At 40.9% G+C, this 23,542-nt stretch overlaps 2 protein-coding genes across 7 annotated transcripts; both read left to right on the top strand.

Moving 5' to 3' along the window:
* Window positions 1–151: 151 nt before the first annotated feature.
* si:ch211-188c16.1 (uncharacterized protein LOC562677 homolog) lies at window positions 152–7,913 on the top strand. 5 transcript variants are annotated; one of them, XM_062428613.1, is made up of 18 exons: window positions 152–330; window positions 1,005–1,947; window positions 2,085–2,276; window positions 2,497–3,028; window positions 3,114–3,229; window positions 3,331–3,356; window positions 3,525–3,565; window positions 3,672–3,722; window positions 3,956–4,088; window positions 4,341–4,500; window positions 4,714–4,837; window positions 4,960–4,991; window positions 5,404–5,467; window positions 5,659–5,696; window positions 5,981–6,044; window positions 6,854–7,081; window positions 7,310–7,343; window positions 7,542–7,913. In XM_062428613.1, exons 1-16 carry the CDS (start codon window positions 322–324, stop codon window positions 7,071–7,073), a joined length of 2,745 nt encoding a protein of 914 aa, XP_062284597.1. In that variant the 5' UTR covers window positions 152–321; the 3' UTR covers window positions 7,074–7,081; window positions 7,310–7,343; window positions 7,542–7,913. The 5 variants fall into 5 exon arrangements, with proteins under 5 accessions (XP_062284597.1, XP_062284600.1, XP_062284598.1 ...); XM_062428616.1 differs by having other exon boundaries at window positions 1,811–1,947; window positions 6,854–7,913; XM_062428614.1 differs by having other exon boundaries at window positions 5,410–5,467; window positions 6,854–7,913.
* A 734-nt stretch (window positions 7,914–8,647) lies between these two features.
* Window positions 8,648–22,069, top strand: LOC133990968 (phospholipid phosphatase 3-like). Of its 2 annotated transcripts, none has more exons than XM_062429405.1 (6): window positions 8,648–9,005; window positions 15,365–15,522; window positions 18,722–19,002; window positions 19,200–19,257; window positions 19,347–19,523; window positions 20,096–22,069. In XM_062429405.1, exons 1-6 carry the CDS (start codon window positions 8,867–8,869, stop codon window positions 20,222–20,224), a joined length of 942 nt encoding a protein of 313 aa, XP_062285389.1. In that variant the 5' UTR covers window positions 8,648–8,866; the 3' UTR covers window positions 20,225–22,069. The 2 variants fall into 2 exon arrangements, with proteins under 2 accessions (XP_062285389.1, XP_062285390.1); XM_062429406.1 differs by lacking the exon at window positions 15,365–15,522 and adding an exon at window positions 14,045–14,199.
* Window positions 22,070–23,542: the final 1,473 nt, after the last annotated feature.

Below are 23,542 nucleotides of genomic sequence, written 5' to 3'. Positions count from 1 at the left end.
ATGACTCAATTGAAAATATTATTATGATTATGATTATTATTATCATCATTATTATTACCTATTCACCCACAAGCTTTCGACGCTTCTAATTCGTGAACAATGACGCGCACGTATCATGTCATGCGCAGCACGCAGATGCGCAGCACGCAGATGAGTCTCGCGGCGGCGCTTTCAAATTGTTTGTATTAGCATCATTCATGATTAGCATAAACAGTCTGCTGGATAGCTAGGTATCCAAGTAGCCGAGAGCGTCAAGTCACCAAACTTCAGACGGCTTTTCAAATGCGCAAACCTGAACAGTGATGAACAAAACGAGCTACAATGGAAGAGGTAAAGTTGAAAGAGTTGAAGTAACTTTTACTTCTACTTTTACTAACTAGGCTAAATTTAGCCTTATCATCATGCCCTGTGCAAGTTAAGACACCCCACGTTTAAACTACTGTAGATTTGTTTCATGTCATAAAAGGCGTGTGGCTAGTAGTAGTGGTAGTTATCCAAATTCTAAATATTAAAGCATATTAGGGTCTGTTCACCCAAATTAAGGGTGACTTGAACTTTATATATGGTGCTCACAGAATTGGGAAATTAGATTACAATTTTAGCTGTGATATCTTTCAACAATGTTTCTGTCACTCGTGATCCACAGAAACGTAGTCAGCAGTTTACAGATGTTCTTGTGATTATTCAGAGTAAAGAAGACATAGTATATTTTATAGGCATGTTCCATAGACAAAGTCCATTCACCTCCATTAATATTGAGATGGAAGCTGAAACAGAGACAGATATCTCAACCTCTGCACAAAACAAACAAAAAACTATCTGCAAAGCTGGTTTCCACTAGGTGATGAGGAAGAAAATGTATTTTGTGAACTAGGTGGACTGACTGTTTAATCATTTTGTGCCAGTATTGTGTGCTGTCTCCTTAAGTACATTTTCTTTCCTCTCGTGAAAGTAATATCAGTTTCTATTAATCTACTGGTTAGTGATTCATGATTTGTCCTCAGAAGAGTCCAATCAACTTCAAAGCTCTGAGGGCCAAGTTTCAGGAGGAGGCCCTTCTGGCTCAATCCAAAATCAGTCGACCAGCTGTCGCTGAGAAACCCAAACACTTTCCTCCTCCTGGAGGCCACTGCAGCACTGTGGTTGGCAGTATCAATATTGCAGCAGAAAACAAGACAGCAGTGGTTCCACGGGTCATCTTCAGAGATGGACTGCGGGCGTCTGGTGGAAAGCGACCAATTTCCTTTCCACCACAACATCAGCATAACTCCCGTTCTTCCCATGTTGCTAATGGAGACGACTCAGCAAGGCAGTCCCTCAAAAACAGACACATGCCTCTGGTGCTCCCTGTCCTGCCTGGAAAAGAGCAGAAGACAGACCCACCAGCCAAAAAAGAGCACAAACTGGAGCCAGAGTCAGTGAGAGAAGTCCTGCCACAAACTAAGATCAAGAGGAAGGGTTTGCTTCTTCCTTTCAAATCATCTAAGGCATCAAAGGTCAGTACAGAAAGTGGAGCGGCACCCACATATGCCGATTTGACCACCAGGCCTTCTAGTGCTCCTGGTGAGGTGCCCTCTATAGAAAAACAGACCACAGAGGATGGTGTTTCACTCCAAGGTGACCAGTCAACTACTGAGGGCCTGCTCTCCAGCCCAGATAACCCAATCAGTCCTCCATCTGCAGAGATGAGCGTTGACTCTGAAAACAGAATTATAAGCACCTTGGAGAGAGCCAAGAAGAAATTTTCACGCCGACATATGTTGATCTCTGCCAAAACTAAGAGTTTGCATTCCCCTGAATACACCTCTAGAGAGAAGGCGTTCCCTTCACGGCCAATGAACACTGAAAGCAATAAGCCTGACCAACCCATACCACCACCAGTCTGTCTTTCACACCTGGCTTATATATCGGCTCGGCCTTTCATCAAAACCAACAATTCTGCACATAGTAAGTTATATTCAGAATATTTCTTTACAAACATTTTCTGTCCGTTATTATACTGTGTGTGTGTGTGTTCATTTAAGTATCTGCTATTATTTCAACAAGGCCCGATAATGCATTTGAAATATTGTTTTTTCCCAAAGAGACTGCATTGGATAAGCAGTTATTCAGGGAGAAAGCTGAACATCCTCCAGTGAAGGCTGGTGAACCTCATCCACACTCTGCTCCACCAAACAAACCTCTACCTGACCTGAGGTTACTGGGGGCAGTACCAGTAAAGCCGTCCAGACCTCCATTAGTAGATATCAGTCGTTACCACCCACCTACAGTTAATGGTTTGTTAACTTGTTTTAAGTTTCTATCTCTTTTTTTTTTTTTTTTTGTCTTCTTTAATTCTGCTTCATTTCGTTTTAACTCTCCCCATTTTGTGACCACAGGCTTATATTTTGCTTGGACATCAATGCCTGTGTATTATCCGAACTGCAGCTGACATTATACGTATTTGCGGTAGGGGTGAACATCTGCTCAAGTGCTGAATTTAGTCTCTTTTTGTAGAGGTGTCACCAGCTCCTAGCCAAGCACCAAGTGAAGAGCCAAAACACCCATCCATCTCCAACCCTGAACTGGACGCTCCAGAGTTTCCAGACTTTGAGAATTCAGAGATGGAAACAGCAGAGGGTGAAGCTGTTGATATTGCTGCCCTAGAGCTGGAGGCCTTAGATTTAATCAACTCTGATCTCCCTGTAACAAATGACCTCGGGGTCTGTGATTTTGAGGACCCCCAGCCTGACATGTGTGATTCTGCAGAGCCCGCTGTGAGCTTTATCGTCCAAGATCTGAACCTTGGCAGTGAACACATAATACCCCTAGATCCAGCCAGCTTCCCTGAACCAATAAACCTACAAGAGTTCCCAGAGCCTGCTGTACTGGACGAATGGAGTCAGAGCGAGGAGGCGATCCAAGATCCTCTTTCTAGCTCTCACGCTGATGAGACTGATCTGGGAGCCGCTGAGTGCCACGCTGTCGCAGAGGAAACACAGCTGAGTATCCCTGCGTCATTTAACGAAGGGATTCAACCACATCAAAGGTCTGTTTTGTAGTAACCAGAATCACAGTGTTTTTCACATCAGTGCTCTCTGTTTGTGCAATTTGATTGTTTTTCTCCCCTTTAGTGAAGAGCAACAGGACAGTTACTATGTAGCATGTGACAATGTGTACGAGGATGTGGAAAACCTCAACAAATTCCTCTCGAGCCAGAACTCCCGCAAACATAAAGGTGTTCTGAAGAGTAAGAAATGTTTACTCAGTGCAGTGTTTTCCTCTCAAAGTAACACTTCTTACAGACATTTATCTTCTCATTTAACTCCCTTGCTGAACCATTTCTTGCAGATCCATATGCTGACAATCTCCCTACGGTAACTTATTTTCAAATCTAATTGAGTAAATCATTATCTCAGTGAGCAACAAGAAAACAGTTAACTTTATGGTCAGAGAGCCATTCTGTGCAATGAAAAAAATAATGTGATCCACTTTGTTTAACAATCATCTGCGGTAAATTAAAAATCATCTGTGTTTATTTCAAGAACGAGGAGGCGAGTTTCAACATATGGCAGCGGAATCCTTGGTATGTCCTTTTTTTCCCCAAACATACAAGTCCTGTGTTTCATCATGATTCTTGCCAGATGGAAAGCAGCCATTGATTTTCGCTTACTGTTGTAATCAAACTGCAGGGGCAATGCATCAGGAGAACATGCTCAATCGGCCTATAATCATGTCCATAGGTATGTTAGATGTCTCACCCCCCTCACTCACTGAGGTTTTAATCAAAATAAGATGTTGTAAACCAGGTCAGGGCCATGTTCTCCGTTTTCACATTGAAAGATGTTTTTGTTGTTGCTGTGTTTTTTACCGGCATATGTTTCCATTTTTATTTTAGGTGGTACATGTGATCTTTTTGGGAAAACAAGCGTTTGGGGATTTTTCTATGCCTCTTAACAGTCCAATTTGTTTTCAGTAAGGAACGGCAAAGCCCCAACACTGCTGACCACAAGGAACAGAAGAAGAGGGAGAAGCATCGACTGGAGAAGGAGAAGAAAGAGCAAAAAGAAAGGGAGAAGAAGGAAAATGAAATGAAAAAGAAGTTCAAAGTAAGTTAGGCAGTTGTTTCAGCCAGGTTGATAATTCCTTCACTCTAGTAGAGCCGTTTCTAGTCTAGTCTTATTTTGAAAGGCCTGTTCAGTCATTTATTGGCTTTCAACAAATATACTGAATGCTTGAATCATGTCTCACTCAAATATTACTCCTGATATTTTAATAAACATAAAGATATCACAATGATTATCAATTTTTTTTAAACTGTTACTGGCTACTCTGAAAAGAACTGAAATGTGACTCTCTAGGTGACTGGTGAAGAGGAGCCCATGTACCACGCCAAGGTGATGGTGGCCAGCAAAGTCCGCAAGAATGACCTGCCTGTGAAGAGCGGAGACACAGTCAGCATCATCCGCACCACCAACTGCCCCAAAGGCAAATGGTTGGCCAGAGACGCCAATCATAAGTGTGAGTTTAGACATGTTTCATTGTTATGTGATCACTGGCTCAAGAGTTGTTTCATTTTCAATAATTTGGATACATTTCAGGCTTTTTAGGCTATTTTTTATGATTTGTGATATAGAATTATCAAACAAAATATTAACATTATCTTCTTTTTACATGAACACAACGCCTTTAGCCTTTTTAAAATCAGTGACTTCTTCATCCTGGCTATTGCAGATGGTTACATTTCAGTGATGAATGTGGAGCTAAATATCAAGGAGATGCTGGAACTTGGCAAGAAGGCTCAAGCAGCCGGAAGAGGAGGAAATTTAGATGGAGACACCATCAGCATTGGGAGCAGGTACTGGTGTAAATCAGGGATACAATTATTTTGGTTTCCAAAACCAAAAAAAAGAACTCTAACTACCTTTTACCACCAATCATCCTGATCAATGATTTCTAATTCTTGTCTGTGTTTTGCAGATCATCAAGCCACCGTGTACATACAAGCAGCTGTGAGTGTCAAGGACTTTTTTTTTTTTAGCTCTATGGTCAACTTACTATTGTCTTACTGGTTGTACTGTCACCTCTAAACATAATGTTACATTGGCTACTTTTAGCACTGCAGCCTTATAATTACAGAACATACTAAGTTAACTGGTTGATATAATATATAGACTTGTTGACTGACATAACACAGTTGCACAGAGTTTGGAGAGCAACCCAGAGAGTCACACAATGCAGTGCCTGGTCTGGATAACTTAACTAGTCCAGAGCAGTTGTCATCTGCTTGCTCGACAGCCATGTGTTATTTTATGATTGTAAAAGAATTCCACGTAAGCCGAGGGCTTTAGCTGGTACCCTGCCAAGCATCTATCATCAGCAAGCACACTACGCTTTATCAAATTAATTTGTTTTTCCCCTCAGTCACAGATGACAGTGAAGAGTGGGCCTGTGATGATGAGACTCTCTCGCCCTCCAATGAAAGCCAGTAAGACTGACGGGTTTACTGTTCTTTACTGCCATTCAAAATTCTTAGATCTTATAAGGACAGAAACCATAAACCACAATAGAGCACATTTAAGTCATCCCTTACATATAGTTAAACCTCCTTTCTGAAAGACACATTTGAATTTATATGGCACACAGTGTAATCATTTCCTTTCTCTTCTTTCTATATAGTTGCTTTCCCCAGCAGTCTGCCTTGATGCCAGAGACGTGTGAGTATATTTTATATCTGGTTCTTTTGAAGTGAAAACGTGAGAACATAAGACCCCCTCCCCACCACTACCACCAGCCTCCTGCTTTAAAAGGAAACACAAGCTCTGCCTGTGGTGGTTTTATGTTATGCACTGACATATAGCAGACTGTAACATGCCTTTGATGTGCACTTTCCCAATTTCCTCACTCAATCTCATCCTCCTCTGTTTTACTGTTCTTACATAACTGACCCTATCCTTCCTTCACCCATCCTTTTCTGCCCCTCATGTGCTCGTTTCAACAGCATGTGGCCACGCCAGCGCCCAGCACACTCTGAGCGATGCCAACCTGGAGGACCTACACACACAGTAAGCCTCGAACACACAGGTGTCAAAGCAGATAGCTTGGCATATTTTGTCTAGCGCATAAACCTTTCTACGTGCACCTTTCTTAAGAGGGTTAGTGTGTGTGTGTATATATATCTCATAGCATATTAAGATTTACGGTCACTTAAATGCGCACCAGCTCTTGAGAAAGTGCAGATTTGATCATTAACAAAGCTAAGAGCAAAAGAGGAGAAAAATAACAGCTGCAACGACTAGTTGAAAATTATTTGGCAACTGTTTTGATAATTAATCGTTTTAGTCATTTTTTTAAAGCAAAAATGCCTCAAATTTAAAAACGTAATGCTTTCCTTTATTTGGCTGGACAAAATGTGGGTGTAACGTCTGATTTTGGAAAATTATATCAGTAATTTTACACTATTTTCTGACATTTTATACACTAATGATTAATAGAGGAAATAGTCAAGATATTATTCAATAGTTGCAGCCCTAGTAATACCACCCTTAGTATTTTAATCAGTGATGCTGATGCAATTTACTACCATGTACTGCGCACTCTGTTCCCCTTTTTCCTCTTTGTATTCCTATTGGAACATAAAGGGGGTCGACAAAATCACAGGAACACATAATCTGATACAGCACTACTGCTGCCTCACATATTCATTTTTATCTATATAAACCCCTGTCATGTCCAACAGTGATCATCATAAACTTCATAAAAACAGTATTTATGTCAGGATGATCATTTTGGATTGTACTGTATATTATCCAGGTGTCCTTCGCCCCCTGGCTGTAGGTCTGTGACATGTCTGACTCTTGTGTTTACCCGTTAGGACCAGGCATGAAGCCCTGCAGAAACTGGCCATCTTCTTTCAACAGAGCAAAGATGAGTTTGATGACGTCCCTGACAGTGGAGGAGCAACCCCTACAAAGTACAGTATTCATCCTCTTTTCCATAACATCAGTGTGTTACAATGTTTTCTCAACCTGAAAACCTCCCCCCCCCCCCCCCTTTTTTTCCCCCCTCCCATTCTGTCTGGTGCAAAGTGCTGAACCACCAAGTAAGTTTACTGAGCTCAATTATTTCCATGACTTCACTGTTGTCACCACTTGTCAATCTCACTGATAATGGTGGAGCTAAGAGGAGGCTACTTACAAATCACTTTTAAGTTTAAGACAGTCTCAACATTGGTTGGAGTCTCGCCTGTAATGGAAAATCACTTTTTTATCTGAAGACACAGCGTTTGACAGAGTGTATGTGACATGTGTATCTGCTCGTATTTATCCAGACTTCTTGTGCGCCGTTGAGGAGCCTCCGTATTCGTAAGTGTTGACAGTGTGCTTCTCATCAGCGAGACAAGCTTGGCTGGGTTTGATCTATATTTGTTTTGGCACATGAGTAATGCCCATAGTTTTTGTCTCAGACACACAAACAGTACTTCAGGTTCTTTGGCATTCTTGCCTCATCAACTGCGATGAGGACTCACTATTATCCCGATGTGTTTATTTTTCTTCTGACAGCGAACAGGAAGACGACTTTACAGAATTGGAGCTCCTTCCTCCACCGCTGCTATATGCTGATGCCTTCTGAACACCATCATGAATGAGGCTGTGATCATACCATGATTCTGCTTTCACTTTTTGTTAAGTTATGTTATAAACATGAGTGTATTTTCACTGTGTTTGACATGTTTGGATCACCTTTTCTTTCCTTTGTGTAACCGATAAAAAGAATAAATTATGCACAAATTAAATGTATTTAAATTGTGCTTTGTCCAAAGAAAAAAGACATAAAGTAGCCAATTGTTCACTTGTAGTGGTTTACATTTAAGGATATTTGTAAATGTTCTTTGATTTGCGTTTTGTTTCTTTGTTACGTTTAATAAATATTTGCCATTGATTGATTTGCTGACATTATTAGCACATTCCCAAATTCATTCATAATGTATAGCCTATGTTCTAGCCTCCTTTAGACCTTCATAATGTATTCTATCTTCATCACAGCGCTTAACTCTCACTTTATACTTTGTCAAAGTGCTACATCAGAGCCACATACCTTTTTGTCAATTGAAATTTCAGTGATGGAGGATGCTCATTACACTTTTACGGGTCACTTTTCAGGACTGGAAATCAAGTCTGAATAAATGGGTGTAGGTTGTCGTACATCATCTTGTTTTCCACAGAAAGAACAGAGCTTTTTCCTACTTCTGTTAAGTGTCAATGAGAAATAATGGAACCAAGCCCCCTAAAAGCATAAAATATGTCCTTAGAATTACCTGTTTTTTTTTTTTCCTGACTGTTTTGTACAATTCTCTGTTTTGCTACTGATGTGTTCTCAGCATCCTTCAACACTCGTGTGTGTGTGTGTGTGTGTGTGTGTGTGTGTGTGTGTGTGTGTGTGTGTGTGTGTGTGTGTGTGTGTGTGTGTGTGTGTGTGTGTGTGTGTGTGTGTGTGTGTGTGTGTGTGTGTGTGTGTGTGTGTGTGTGTGTGTGTGTCACAGCCTCTATGGAAAGCGCGCATATGGCATTAATTGCAAAGGGGAGGAGTGTCTTAGGAAGTTGTCACGTGACACTCCCACTACCCCCAAGGAAAGGACCGAAAAGAGTTAGAAGTTAGAGGAAAGCGGGCAGTGATTGTTATAACGAGAAACGAGAGCAGAAGTGCGTGTTCTCTCAGGAAAAAGACGCAGCGTCACACCATTTACATGACTACTCCTCCTTAGGATTCAAGTAACGTTACACTCGCTAGGAACCGCTAGCACACAGTGGAGAGAAAAAAAGAAAGTTTTAAGTTAGAATAGAAAGATTTTAATTCACCTCGTTTTGAGACACGTAAGACGTTTTAAATGCAACGCTGCTTGATATATGAGAAGAGTATGGCAGCCGAGACGAGGAACGGCGGGAGTTCACTGAACAACAACAACTGTAAAGACCACAGCAGGAGGAAGCTACTGGTTGGAGTGGACCTCTTCTGCTTGTTCTTAGGTAAGAAATTCACTGTGTGTCATCTACATTTATCAACTGCAAACTCTTTTAAAATGGTGTAATATTTTCACTGGAACTTATGACACCTATGAGTGACCTTACACTACCGCTTTTTGTAATATCCCTATGGTGTCATTGTAATATTGAGCCATATTATCTGCTATTTTAGACTTTCAAAATTGAGTTGACCATATTGTTCCCCTTTGTATCTTTATTAGCCATGTCGAAACCATTTTCCTACATGACTATAGAATATTTCCTGTAATTTCGCTAACATTTGAATGTTGTGATACTTTATGTTCAGAAATGGTCTATGAAAGGTGTCCGTTACAAAAACGTATTGGGGAAAAAATATAAGAAAACTAAATTAAAACTGTCATTCAGTCATTAAATAACAAACTGAGAACGAATTTTCACCATGAAATAGTTTTGCTAGCCAAAATGTGTAATGTTGTAGCTACAAGTCTCTAAGCTGCGTCTCTAAGGCAACAAGTGATGCCCCATTAGCAACTGTTGCCCACACCAAAGTTACAGCTATTAAGATAACTTTAATGTTTCAGAAGTATTTCATAAGTTTAGCTAGTTCAACTCCTCTGGCAAAAATGTGCTGGGTTAGGGGAGGACTGATTAATAAATTGGTCCAGGAGAGATTTATTTCTTTGGTCTCCACCCACACCTGTACTGTACCTCTCCTGTGACTACTCATTATATTTTACATTCCTCAACAGCAGGAATTCCCTTGATCTCCACATCTGGCATAATATTTTTTTTTCTGTGTGTGTGTGTGGAGTAATTATGGGAAGTGGTGTAAAGGTCAGACCTGTGTGTGTGTGTGTGTGTGTGTCCTGTGATGTTAAACAGCTGCAGACATTTTGGTTAAGGTTATTATTATGGGTGAAAGCTGTTTTCATATTGACATCTGAACCCAAAAGTCCTGCAAAAAAAAAAAAAAGAAAGAAAAGGTTTGCTTGCTCCTTGGAGCCTTTGACTGTTCACTAATTCTATTAATTTATTTTCCTCTCTGATAAATCTTTCCAATATGTTGTCCTGTGGAACATTAGTCATGATTGCAAACAGCTAAGCAGCTTCCAGCTATAAAATAAAACAGTTGCAACATCATAGGGGAAAAAAGCAGCTATTGTTAAAACAGTCCCATGAAAGATCTACAGTATAATCAGTCCCTCTCTGGCAAGCTATATTTAGTTTAGTCTAGTTTTTTGTCTCTGTGGAGGGTAAATTCCCATGATTTGTCTTGTGTACGTACCTTCCCACAGCGAAGCCTGTCAACAAACCAGCAGTGTTTTTCTGGTGAGAGAGGTGGTTTGAAGCAACGACCACAAGGAGGAAATGGTGGGCCGGTACTGGTAATCACCACTCCTCCATCCACACACACTGATTGCAGTTGTAGTCCTGCTGCACCCAAGGATATTTTATCTCATTCCTGCTCTCTCATGCGGATGAATCATCCCCAGTCACTGTGATCCCAGGACACCGTCAGTGCCAGCAGAAAGCATTAGCACATAGATTATAATCACTCTTATTTTAGTGGTTAATTGAACTGAATCCTGACAACTAAAGCTGAGGAAAGAGGAGGGCCGTTGTTTAGTTTCTTTCACGAACCCCTCGTGAGGTGATCCGGTTCAGTTTACTTTAAGCTGTAGCAGGTGGCTTTCATGTTTTCCACTTAATCGTCTCATAATGCTTCCGTGTGCTTTTGCCCTCGCTTAGCACAAAGCTGAAGGTGGTTAATAAGCTAACCTTATGCACAATTACGTTTTCCAGTTTTGTGAACGCTCACCATGTTGACTCATGAAAACAGGAAACAATTCACACAAATTACAAAAAAATCTTGTTTTTGTGTTATGTGGCAGTATTCAGTGGTATTTAGCAATGAGGGAGCGGCAGCAGAAATATCTCAAAGCCTCAGCAATTTTGATTGTGAGATAATCATTTCTTTCATGTCTTTTTTTAATAGTAAAAATGACATATTTGCTAGTTTGAGCTTCTAACATGAGAGGATTTGCTGCTTTTCCTCTTAGTTATATTATAATAAACTAAATATCCTTGTGTTTTGACTCTTAGTGGAAAAACAACTAATTTCCATACTTTTAATAAGTAAAAGATTGGCAGATTAAACAAATAGTTGCAACACTAATTTGATCACATGTTAGGACATTAAAAGACAAGATGGTGAATATAAGTGAGGAGAATATATAAGAGTGAATATAAGATCCTACTTGTATATCTTCCCAGGTAGGACTGATTAATGTCCACTTAATGGTCAGTGTGTTTGTGATCAAGGTGTATATCATGTATGTACATTACAAGGTGATGTATATTTATACTATGTGTATATATGTGGCATTATTTTGTATGATTCCTTTGTATTTGTATGTGTTTGTTGGGAATACAGGAAACGGGTATGCACATCTTGAATGTAAACAGTCTCCACTTGTGAAATTTAAATATAATTGGAAGAAAAGTTGCAGCTATAGCCGCAAGCAATTCAATGCAAATGTGATTGAATTAATGTAAACAGACAGACCCAGTTTCCCCTTCCACAGTGGAACCATGAACTAAGTTTTACAGGAGGCCGAAGTGACAGACGGACAGGGAGCAGGTTGTGTGGGGGCCGCTGCCTTGTGCGACGAGCCCACTGCGAGTAAAAACAACTGCATCTGTGTGTGTACACTCCAGACATGTTATACGTTTCTTTGCCAGACAGTGAGAGATCCCTGCAAGTGGAAAAAGTGTGTCTGTTTGTTTTAATAGTCACACTCAGTGTTTTGGCAAATGCCTCCAAAATATGGTGTGGGGGATTTAATTCAGCGTGAGGGTTATACATCGATTCTAGTTTCCACAAAAACTGCAGCGACATGGAGCCGCCGGCATCCAACTGGGGGAAAGGCAAACAGGGAAAGTGTAGGACGTTATAATCAGTGGGTTTTAATAAAGTTTTCTACCAGATTTTGATGTGAGACAGCATTTGGGTCTTATTGTCACTGCTTATTTTCAGTTAGCATCCCCGATGGACTGTTAAGCAAACTGCTTTCGGGGCAAAAACCCGAACAGAGGACACCTGATGTTTACATTAGACACTGAAAACTCATTCTAACCATTTAGTTTGTTTCTGTTGTCTTTGGTTCAGTATTGAGCTAATGTAAAAGACATCCCCATGCCTGCTGACTGGTGTTGTTGTTGGCAGGATGAGGACCCCCCCCCTCCACCCCCCTCCCCTCACGGTTTTAAGAAGCAGGAAGGGAGGAAGAGTGTAGGAGTGGGGGGGGGGAAATCCCAAGATGCTGAACTCAATGCTGATGCTGCACTGTTTAGACGGATGGAAGGGGTCGGAGGGCTAAGCGGAGGCGGTCAGCGTAGGAGAAGAAGAAGAAAACTCAGCTCTTTGTCTGAAAACAAGACCTGACATTGTCCCATCTTTCTCTCTTTCCCCTTCTCCTTTTTTTTTTTTTTTCATCTTTCCAGTCAGCTGTTGGAAGCACTTGACCCCATGCAGGTTCTTTTTAAAGGCTTTATTTCATCAATCCATTTATCTGTCTGCTATCAATCTTTGCCGTGTTACCTCTGACCTGGTGGTTTATATTGAGTCTGGAAATGTGTTTAGAGGAGGTTTCAGGGGTCAGGACTCTGGGGAGTTTCACAACAAGCATTTTCAGCTCTGTATACTTTTTTTCTCCAACTGCTTTATATCAGCAGTTTGGGCAGCCAGCATAAGTCCCTGCTTTGGTAATGCCTGTGTGATTCAGATCAGACATTCAGGATTCAGCGCACTCTGAGTTCAGTATATTTTTTCAGTTGCAGGACTTAAAGACGCACCACCCTGCCCTCTTTCTCGCCACCACCGCCAATCATACCTCCGTCCAGATATTTGTTTGAAGAACCAGAATGTTAATAATGTGAATCCTGCTGAATGTGGAGGGAAGGCCGACACTCTGGAGTTCCCATCAGGCAGCCGAGCTCAGTCTGTAACCTGAGCTCAACCCAGCTGGACCTTCAAAGGCCAGTCAGCTGTATATGTGTGTGTGTGTGTGTGTGTGTGTGTGTGTGGATGTAAGGGGTTGAGGGGCTCAGCAACTGAAGCGTGTGTTGACATTTGGTTTGAGAAATCATGCCCCCTCCCTTCATCCAGCCTTCAGCAACTCTCGACGCTGACCTCTACACCCCGGTGCTTTTTCTTTGCTTTTCGAGACAGAGGAAGAGGGCGTGCGAGAAAGAAAGCGCTGATGTTTGTTTTTCTTCGTGTTGGCAGATGGCAGAATTATTCAAAGAGAGACTTGAAAGCTCCGGCATCAGTTAAATGTCTCTTTTGAAGTGATTTAAAGTGTATTTTCTAAATTTCTGTGGGAGATTTGAGGCCTCTCCTGGGTACCAAGTCTACGTTCCAAATTCAAAGTCTTCCATTGATGCCTTTGGTAAATGGAGGAAAATAAGCTGCCCTTTTTTGGCATGCATCTTAGTTACACCCACTCTGTGTTTGTTGTCAGGAGATAAATAAGATTTTTTTTTGCCACTTTAAGTGGTGATAGACACTAAATTGATCAGACGCAGACACCCACTGGGCATCTTAAAGTGGGCCTTTTTAAGTGCACTTGAAAGCCTCTACAGGAAAGGAAGGAAGGAAGGAAGACTCTGATAGTATTGTTTTTTTTTCTTGTCGGCTAGCAGCTATGGTCTCTCTCTAAAAACATGACGCATCGGAACCTTTTAGCGATAATTCAGCCTGTTTTGAGATCATCTGATGCCATTCTAAGCATAAAAGGCTTCCTTAAGTCTACAACAATGACAACGATGTATCTTTGATTTTTGCATTTCATATCAACCGATTTCATTTTGTTTACTTTGGCTCATTTTCTTTTGGCAGCATCAGTTTCAGTTTTGAAAACAGGATCTGATGCATCACCTAAATATGTGTCTGCTGGGAGTTTTTGATCTGTTTGTGGATCTCTGTGTATGTGTTTGTCTTCCTGTTGATGATGTCTATTGATGCAGCTGTCCACTGTGCTGTCTGTCCAACCATGCAGTGTTGCTTGTCGCCGTGTTTTTGCACAAATCTCCCTTCCCACCTTACCAGAGAGGATTCTTCTGCAATGACGACAGCATCAGCCTTCCCTATAAAGGCAGCACAGTGTCCAACACAGTGCTCACGGCTGTGGGCGTCACGTTGCCCGTGGTCTCAGTAAGTCTTGGTGTGGTGCAGCGGGAGAACGAGTGGGCATGCACTGGGTCACTCTCAATCCAGCAGATTGTTGGCTTGTCACACCTCAAAACACATCACTGGTTAGACTCTGACTCACACTCAGTGGGCTTGAATGTTTCACCTCATTAACTGTAAATCATCTATAATGTGCATAACTGCCAAACAGTTTCCAAAGCGTATTATCAAAATCTTCCAGTTCGATTTCAAACCCCACAGTACAGGCAGCCATTGTTTTCCATTATTTCACCAGTGTGTTAAAATTTATAGCTTGTTAAGTAATGTATCAAGTGAAAATACCAAAGACTTTGGGGCTGAGAACTAGTTATTTGTATGGATGCAACTGCTAATTATATTCTCAGATATGTCTATGAAATACTAGAAAGTAGTGAAAAATGCCCATCACAATTTCCCAAAGCCCACATTGACTCATTTAAATTGTGTTGTGTCTGACCAACAGTCCAAAACCCAAAGGTATTAAATGTACTAATAAAACCAGCAAGTATTCACATTTGAGAATCTGAAACCAGTGATTTTTTTTACTTAAAATATTTAGTTGCTAATTAATATTCCTTAGATTTACTAATCGATGAAAGAACTAGTCGTATCAGCTGTAGTATTTAAAATTCAGCTCAGAGTCCATTTACCAGAGCTTTTGACAGTGTCCTATGGCCTTCAACAAATTGGAGGTTTCTAAGTTGTCATGGAAATTGCCTTTTCATTATCAGTCTGAAGTGAAATTAATGGAAACCAATGGCAGTCTGCAAAAAAGAAAAGCAGCCGAAAAAGATTTAAAGTAGCATGGAAATTGGCCAGCAGTAAGGTGAAGTATACGATTATTAGTTAAAAGGCCAAAAGATGAGAAACCAGTGGTGTGGTTCCCTTTATATAACTAAAGATCAGCTCTAAAGCCCCGCTAATATTTAATTATAGCTAAAGCTGGAGTCATTATTTGTTGATTGGTCACAGATAATAGCCACAAAATGGATTGAGCCAGTCCCAGATGTTCCCTCGTCGCCTCTCGCTCGTACCTGCGACCTCTGTGATTTGTGTATCATTAACCCAGCACCTCCATTTCTCTCCCTCACCCAACCCCACCCCCACCCCCTTCTTTCTCTCTGTGCCGCTCACTGCATCTTCACACTAGCCGGCCTGCCTTTCTTGGTCATTGAGACCAGCGCTGTTCAGCCTTACCGTAGAGGGTTTTACTGCGATGATGAGTCCATCAAGTACCCGGCCAAAAATGGAGACACCATTAGCGATGGTGTGCTTAGCGCTGCTGGCATTCTTATCACCATCCTCTCTGTAAGTCACCTCACTCACTAATGTCATCATCACTTTCTTGTGTTTCAGCAGCCTTCACCATTACTAGCAGCACCCACTGACTCTTGCTAGATGTTGACTACATTGTTTCCCATTGTCAGTGCATTCTAGTTGATTTCTCAAAAAGTCATTGGTTTTGATTTTTTTTTTTTTTAAAAGGTAAACAATAAATATTTTCACAAATAAATGTAAAATATGGTATGATTTTAAATGGTTGGATCAGTTATAATTACAACATGTGACCATATTTATCTCCCAACACTGTCCACTTACATTAACACTAGACTTGGCATAGAGAAATACACTTGTGTACACTCCATCAGAAGGATTTTATCTGACAGTTCATTCAGTGTTGACATAAACTGAGATTATCCTATATGATTACTGAAGCAACACCTCCCCCATACCTGTGTTATCAGCCCTTGTGATTGGTTTCAGCACATTCTAGATAACAACCAGTCAACAACATTTGTTCAAGGCTTTCTCTTAGGAGCTTAAGATGAGTCCCATGATTAAGGCACTTGAGCAAGTGAAGTGTTGAGTTGTTTGTTGCAATCTCCTGAGAGAAAACAGTGTGGATGTATTGGAAAATCTGCACACTAAACGTCATCCTTTAATTCAAATGCATTTTTCTGCCGTTTGCCACTTTATCAGAGGAATACGCTGAACGTTTTTCTGACACATTTTTTCGGGTATTGCAGATGTATTGCTCAAAAAAGGATTTTGAGCAATACATCTGTTTAGACTGGCCTTGTAATGGCTCGCACTTTATCGACATTTTTACACAAATAACTGCAATCCAGAGTGTCTTTTCACATTTCAGTTTTCTAAATTGTGGTTGAATGGCGAGGCAATAGTAAAGTGATCATGATAAAAGCAGCATAAATGTTCTGACTTAAGAAGCAGGAGTCAGCAAATTTTAATCAATTATGAAAATAGCTGGCGAATAATTTAATACTTGGCAACTAATCAATTAATTGAATAATCGTTGTGGCTTTAAAATATAATGGAAGTGTATTATTGGACGGAAACAACCCACAGAAGCATCTAGCAACCACTGGTGACACCCTAGCAACGACTTAGCAACCAACGAGCTACCACATAGATAGCACTAGTTAACACCTTAGCAACTATTTAGCGACCATCTCTTAGACCCTAATTATCAATGTGTCCGTCGCTACCACATTGAATATTCTAGGTTATAGGTTATATTTATGCAATGAGTCAAAAAAAGGATTCCCAGGACATTCACCAAGCAGTAGCCACATGTGAAATTTCCACACAGGCATGTTTTAGTTGGACTTTGGTGTTTAAGCACTACCATAGTGTGTGCTGTTGTCACCTGGAAGACACGAAGTGGGCTCCAGTTGTGCCCTCCTCCTGGAGAGCAGACTACTATACGGGCTTGGGGCCACAGGGGTTTTCATGGTGAGAGCAAGCTCTGGGCCCGTGTAATTATGGTTGACGCAATGGTTGTTCGGTTAAATACTGTAATTGGTGGGGTGGAATTGTGGTAAAAGCCCAAAAGACTTTGCCAGATATCTCTTTTTCCCCTGGCAAAACGTGACTTTTGCAATGCATCTCCCTCCCAAGAGTGCCTTGGCCAACCTTTGTGTTTTCTGAACCAGAAAACACCAACACTCTGTCATTTATTGCTTAATTTCCCACTTAACAGAAACAAGAAGCACCACCCTTTATAATTTATGCAGAACTTTTTTGAAGAAAGAAAAACACCATGGTGTCACTGTGGAATAACAAGACTTTTGACATAAGCCACAAATCAGCATCTTGGCCCCATGATTATCTCTGAGGTTTCAGCGTAACAGCTACACATCCTACAAGCCAATTCATTTATTCATTCACATAGTTAAATCCTTCACACAAGGGGAACCAGATGTGTTTTCTCCCCCTGCCCTCTCTCCCATGAAAGCAGCTGGGCTGTATCGAGCTGGCTCTAAAGGCCTGGATGGTGGAAACAACACACTCTATCAGCTTGTTAAATCTACTCGAGGGCTATCCCCCTGCAGAATGAGACTTATTCCTGCGCCCCTCGCAAGAATGTCTGATGAAACCGAGATACTAACATGAAAACAGCCAGACATCCCTTGTGAAATCGGAGCCGTTTCAGAGAGACAGCCGGCGCGGTGAAAAACAAACGTGCCCCCGACGTGCGCCTGGTGGAGTCTGGCCACCAAAATCAGACACGTCGCCTAGCTCAGCATTTCTGCTGATTAGAAACAGCGGTGCCTCCCTCGCTTCTCTCCCTCCCCACTCCACTCCTCATTCCTCCTCTCACCTTCTTCTTTCTTCTTTTTTTCTCCTTCGTTTGCACTCTTCTTGTTCTGTACCCTCTCTCACTCTTTCTTCCATCTCTCCACTCCTTCACAAAAATTACTCAAAGGCTCTTTCTCAATACTCTCTTCCTCCACACTTTCATTTTTGAGTGACTGGAAGACAACAGGATGAGGGGGTTGGGAAAGTGTTTCTTGAGCCTGAACAGCTGTTGTGAGTTATGGCTATCCACCTCCCCCTAAAGTGCGCCTTACACGTCAATCGTCGGTTTTAGACGGTGGTTTATTTGCACACTTACAGAAAACTATACATGGCGGACAGTTTGAGTTGCCTCCCACGTCGTCCCACTGTTTTCTCTCAGACGTAGAATGTCGCAGGTATACACATACAACCATAAAATAGCACCTTTTTAAACCACTTGAAGAGAAATCACTGTGTTCTGTTTCAGCTGTCATAATAACAGCCTAATCCTGGAAAAAAAAGTTATTTTGGTCACATATCACTTATATTCTCCACTCTGAACATCACAGTTCTCTATTATGGTCCTGTTCAAAATGTCCACACTCTCAGAATTGTTCATGTACAGTATATTTCCAATAAGCCCACAATATGTTTACTCTGTCCACCTGTGAAAATGGCAAGAGCTTTAGGCTTTTCCATGAACATTTTTAGTCTTTCTCACACACATTTTGTTATTCTGCACTGTCCAGATATTGTGATTTAAAGTGCTCTCCCAGTCCTCATAAAATATCTTGGCCTTACCACAATCACACATTTTTACTAAGCACTCTAGAGTGAGTTAAGTGCTTAGGAATTAGGGTGGTCATTGGGACTGGGACAATGTCACAAATCATGCCACTGACAATTTCCTTTTCCTCTGTCCATTCAGATCATCATTGGGGAGAGTTACAGGATCTACTTTCTGAATGAGGGATCCAAGTCTTTTGTAGGGAACCCCTACATCTCCGCTCTCTATAAGCAGGTGGGCGTGTTCATCTTCGGCTGTGCCATCAGCCAGTCCTTCACTGACATTGCCAAAGTGTCAGTGGGTCGCATGCGCCCTCATTTCCTCGACGTGTGCAAACCTGACTTTTCCACTATCAACTGCTCCCTGGGCTACATCACTGACTACGAGTGTCAGGGGCCAGAGAGCAAAGTTCAGGAGGCCAGGTACTGAAAGAAACTGCCACATATGGCAAAATAGTTTCAAATGTTGACATTGAATTGAATATTGATTATATTTTAAAAGAGTATCATTATTATTACTTATGTTTATGATTATATATGTATCTGTACAAAAACTGACTACCAATTGCTTTTAGATTGTAAGCTGTGGTATAACATTGATTGTCCTCTCTTCTCCCCAGGAAATCTTTCTTCTCTGGACATGCATCATTCTCCATGTACACCATGCTTTATCTGGTGGTAAGTTACTGAATTGTTTTTAACATACACCCACACCTTGTGTTGTGTTGTACACGCTGTATCAACCCAAAATTGTGTCTCTTTTGCAGTTTTACCTGCAGTCTCGTTTCACTTGGCATGGAGCCCGGCTGCTGCGCCCTCTGACCCAGTTCACCCTCATCATGATGTCTTTCTACACCGGCTTGTCCCGCGTGTCTGATCACAAACATCACCCCACTGATGTCCTGGCTGGCTTCATACAGGGAGCCCTTGTGGCCTATTGCATAGTGAGTGGTTTGATCAGAAGAATTATTAATAGTTTGAGTGTAAATTAATACTATTTTTATAACTTTTAATTAAATTAATAATAATAAAACTAATATTAGTATTATTACCTCAAATAAATACAGAATCACCCTAAATAAATTGGCATTAAAAACTACTGCAAGTTTCCAGGCCACAGGATTTAGAGGACTAAGAACCAGATTGAATTATCTGTTGAGTGAAGTGAACAATAGCTAAACCATCTCATGCTTTATCATGAATCAGCAGCATTCTATCATCAGTTCTAAAATGCAGCCAGAGTCTATGCATGGATCCAAAATAGTGACTGATTATTTGGGGTATGCATGTAAATAGAAATACAAAGAGGACCTAATACAGAACCTTGAGGAACTCCATAGTCTGTCTCTTAAGGAGGGGAAGTGAAATAGCCCAAAACAAAAGAAAAACTGTCAGGAAGAAAATAACGGGGAATTGTTTAAAATGTAATCTGACTCATAATGAGCTGCTTTTACATTCCAGGTAATGCATTGTAGTAATATAAACACACTGAGTTTCCTCTCAATTTTCTCCACAGGTATTTTTTGTGTCAGACTTGTTCAAGCCTAAAGGTAGACGTTCCATCCTGACTCCAACTCCAGTGAAAAAAGATCTTGTTCCTCCAGCAGACATCAGAGAGCGGAGCAATCATCTCATCATGGCATAGAGAGGACTGCAAATTGACTGCACATAACCCTGACCTGTGCCATTTTAAAATCACTACTACAGCCACTGGCCAAGACTGGATATAATAAACTCCAACAATCTGGATAATGCAGACAAATATGGAATCTTGAACATCTCAGAGTTTGAGAAGAGGCCACGGAAAACAGTCTAGCAAGTTTTTGCTTTCTCAACGGAAATTTCCATCTTTTTTCCTCTGTCTCACCAGGCATTTAAATGTGGGAAAGAGAGGACAAATCATATTTCTCATTGCCAGGGATATTTGTCCCTATTCTGTTGTGTGTGCTGCCTGGTCTATTCTCCTCTGTCAAGGCCGTTCCATGAACTAAAGTCTGAAAATCAGACAAAACCAAGAAATGGCAGCTGCATCCAGCATGGGAGCCATACTAATATTCATGTCTTTCACTCAACAAATTCCTTTATCAGGAAGGATGTTGTTTTTTATTTTGATTTTATTGCAAACATAAGCATTTTTTATGTGTGATTTATAGCACTATTTTAGCTAAACTTAGTACTGTTTGTCACCACTTGAATGACCTGAAGTGAAGCTTTCGGAAAGCTTTGTAAGCCTTTGTAATCTTTTATTATGTCCATTGTGTGGTGTTCCTTGGTAGGTGCACATGAGTTACAGTAGGTGGAAAATACAGTGAAGGGCATATGTGTTGGATGTGGGCCTCTTTCTGCTGGCTAGGACGAGCCCCCATTGAGCCATTTAATGAAATGACTGTCTGTTATATGTACCAGGCGGGTGCTCACACGTGTTAGGTCAGAGTGTGTGTGTTGGGTGTGTCCGTTGTGTGTGTGTGTGTGTGTGTGTGTGTACGTGTGTGTACGTTTGGGTGGGTGCACAGGTTTCTCTGTGAGTGTGCCAATGTCTTAATGTCATGTCTATATATTTCAGTGTTTATACCCTACAAGTGTGCCTCTCTCCAGCCAGAGAACAAGGCACCTGCTCCAACAGACTCATGTAACTCAAGATAGGAACACTGTGGAAAACGCATCACATGCAGCACATGTACTTTACTGTTACTAATCATAGTGATGATTCACATCACTGAGACACCCTGTGATATATACTGTATTCTACACAGGCATTTATATATTCCGAAAGACAGGGACTTCCTAGAGCATTCAATACTTATAGTAGCTTCTCAGTACCAAAGCACAATTTAGCAAAATAATAAAAAAAGAAACTAGTTATCATTTTGGCACATCATTAAAAATGACTGCTTAACATTTCCCAAGACATTGTGCAGTAATTCAGTAGGGCTGACGAGATTTGACATTATAATAGATGAAGTAATAATGTTGCTCATATGTTTGTATGGCATTGATGTAATTCACTTTTTAGCAAAAACTAATGAACTTAAAACCACTGTCTGAAAGCGTCAATCCTAGAGACATACTTTGATCTGACACGTATACGGAAACTAGTTATTTTTTTATACAGGTTTTGGAAATCTATAAACAGCATCAGAAAATTCTGCATGCTACCATATATTGTACAATACTGCATCACGTGTGTGTGTATGTGTATCTATATATACTGTATATATATGTGTGTATGTGTGTGTCTTTTCAAGAAACACCCACTATGACTTTGTGTCGAGACCTGTGTAAACGTGAAAACATGCTGCTTGAAGAGGCAAAGCTTGGCAGATGCCATCCAATAAAGTTGACAACTTGTGAATATTAAGTTTTATGAAAAACTAAGCTCTCAATGTGGATAGCTTCAGTACATTTCTATTAAAAAGTGCCTTCCAATATTTTTCTATGAAATTTTGTACAATGGAACTGTAAGACTGTATCAAAGATAAAATGTCTTTAATAAAACACAAAAGATCAAGAGCAGTGCGTTGTGAGGTTTATTCTATATGCCACACATGACACAAAAGAATCTCTGACTTTTGGACTATAATTTAGTGGCCGCCCAACTTTGCGTGTGATGGAGAGATCTGGGCGTGGGGCGATGGTAGACTTCCATGCACGGCTTCCTGTGGGGAAATAGTGTACATTCCAGGCTTTAACCCCTCTCCCCAATGGCCCTCTGGAATAATATAGACTCCACACAGCAGCTATGCCAGAGTGGCAAAGTACATCCACATATGAGAATACTTAGAGGCAATGTAACCTGCCTTTAGTGTCTTGTATTATCCTTATAGTGTACTTAGTCTACACAAAGTGCACACAGACAGTAAGATAACACAGGTTAGTACCATGTAACTCAAAGTTACTGTATATGCCAACATATCATTAACAGGGGTTTCTTGCCAGCATGCTCACATGGTATCCTAAGCTGACTGATTTTACTGTGGATCAGGCACATTGCCCAGAAGGAGATTAGAGTTGATTAGTCTAATAAGCTGCAAAATGTGTTGTGTTTTTATGACCATGCCAGAGGTGGTACATTACTTTTATGCAGCTGCCGTCTGTTATGACTACTACTAAATGACCGTTTCGAATGTCTTAATTGGGCGCAAGACTACACCCTATAGTGTGTGTGTTCCTTTAGGTAGACTTTTTACTTCTATTTATGTCCTCGTCATTCCTAACTCTCTGTTACTCTTCCAACAATGAAGTGTGTTTGATCTAAGTGATCAAGTGAAGGTGTGAAGTCTCCTCTGCTACCAAACATGGCAGTGCTTTTAGGTCTACGAGTGTTGCTTTCTCAGTTCAACGAAAGTCCACATCCAGTGCCAAAAGCCTGACATCATGTTTATCTTTGTGAACTGGTCCTGACCCGCTGCATTAAAGCATCAGTGGCGCAAGATTTTCTCAAAGATATGCTGTAATTGAAAGTGAAAGAGGCTGCACGCTGAGTAGTATTCACCAGACCAACCAATGCCACATAGTAGCCTACTCCAGTTTTTTTACATTTTCATCTGGACCTATTTTTCTCGCTGAGATTCAAAGAAGCTTTCTTCATCAGCAGTGCTTAACATTCTAATAATGGAATCCTTTTCATGTGGTTTGGAGAGAAAAAAACTTCTGTTGTGTTTTCCCACCGAAGTTTAACCCGCTGTTATTTGTAAAGTAATTACCCTGTGTGATTTCCAAATTCTTCTCATGAACTCTGTAGAACTGTTGTGGTTGATGTGATGAGGTGATGGTTTACCCGCTTTCTTGTTTACCCCCAACACACATATACATACCCCTCTCTGAGTGAGATTGTTTTCAGTCACAGCTGTTATCAATTAAATGACTAAACGGATGTATTTTCTCATCACACAAACACATTACACTGTCTAATCTGAGTTGCTAGTGCTGAGAGTTGCCTTCTTAGAATGTGCGAGTGGTTTTT

Source organism: Scomber scombrus, chromosome 11 (genome assembly GCF_963691925.1).
Source record: "Scomber scombrus chromosome 11, fScoSco1.1, whole genome shotgun sequence".
In the NCBI taxonomy this organism is placed as follows: Eukaryota; Metazoa; Chordata; class Actinopteri; order Scombriformes; family Scombridae; genus Scomber; species Scomber scombrus.
The sequence above is the reverse complement of the archived record's forward strand: the minus strand, read 5'-3'. Positions and strand labels throughout refer to the sequence as shown.

Bases quoted from the DNA above. Each gene is read 5' to 3' on its own strand.
- LOC133990968 (XM_062429405.1), top strand. From the start codon at position 8,867: ATGCAACGCTGCTTGATATATGAGAAGAGTATGGCAGCCGAGACGAGG. The intron at 9,006-15,364 runs GTAAGAAATTCA...TCTTCACACTAG, and splicing joins CCTCTTCTGCTTGTTCTTAG to CCGGCCTGCCTTTCTTGGTC. The intron at 19,258-19,346 runs GTAAGTTACTGA...TCTCTTTTGCAG, and splicing joins ACACCATGCTTTATCTGGTG to TTTTACCTGCAGTCTCGTTT.
- si:ch211-188c16.1 (XM_062428613.1), top strand. The intron at 3,230-3,330 runs GTAAGAAATGTT...CATTTCTTGCAG, and splicing joins ACATAAAGGTGTTCTGAAGA to ATCCATATGCTGACAATCTC. The intron at 5,697-5,980 runs GTGAGTATATTT...TCGTTTCAACAG, and splicing joins TGCCTTGATGCCAGAGACGT to CATGTGGCCACGCCAGCGCC.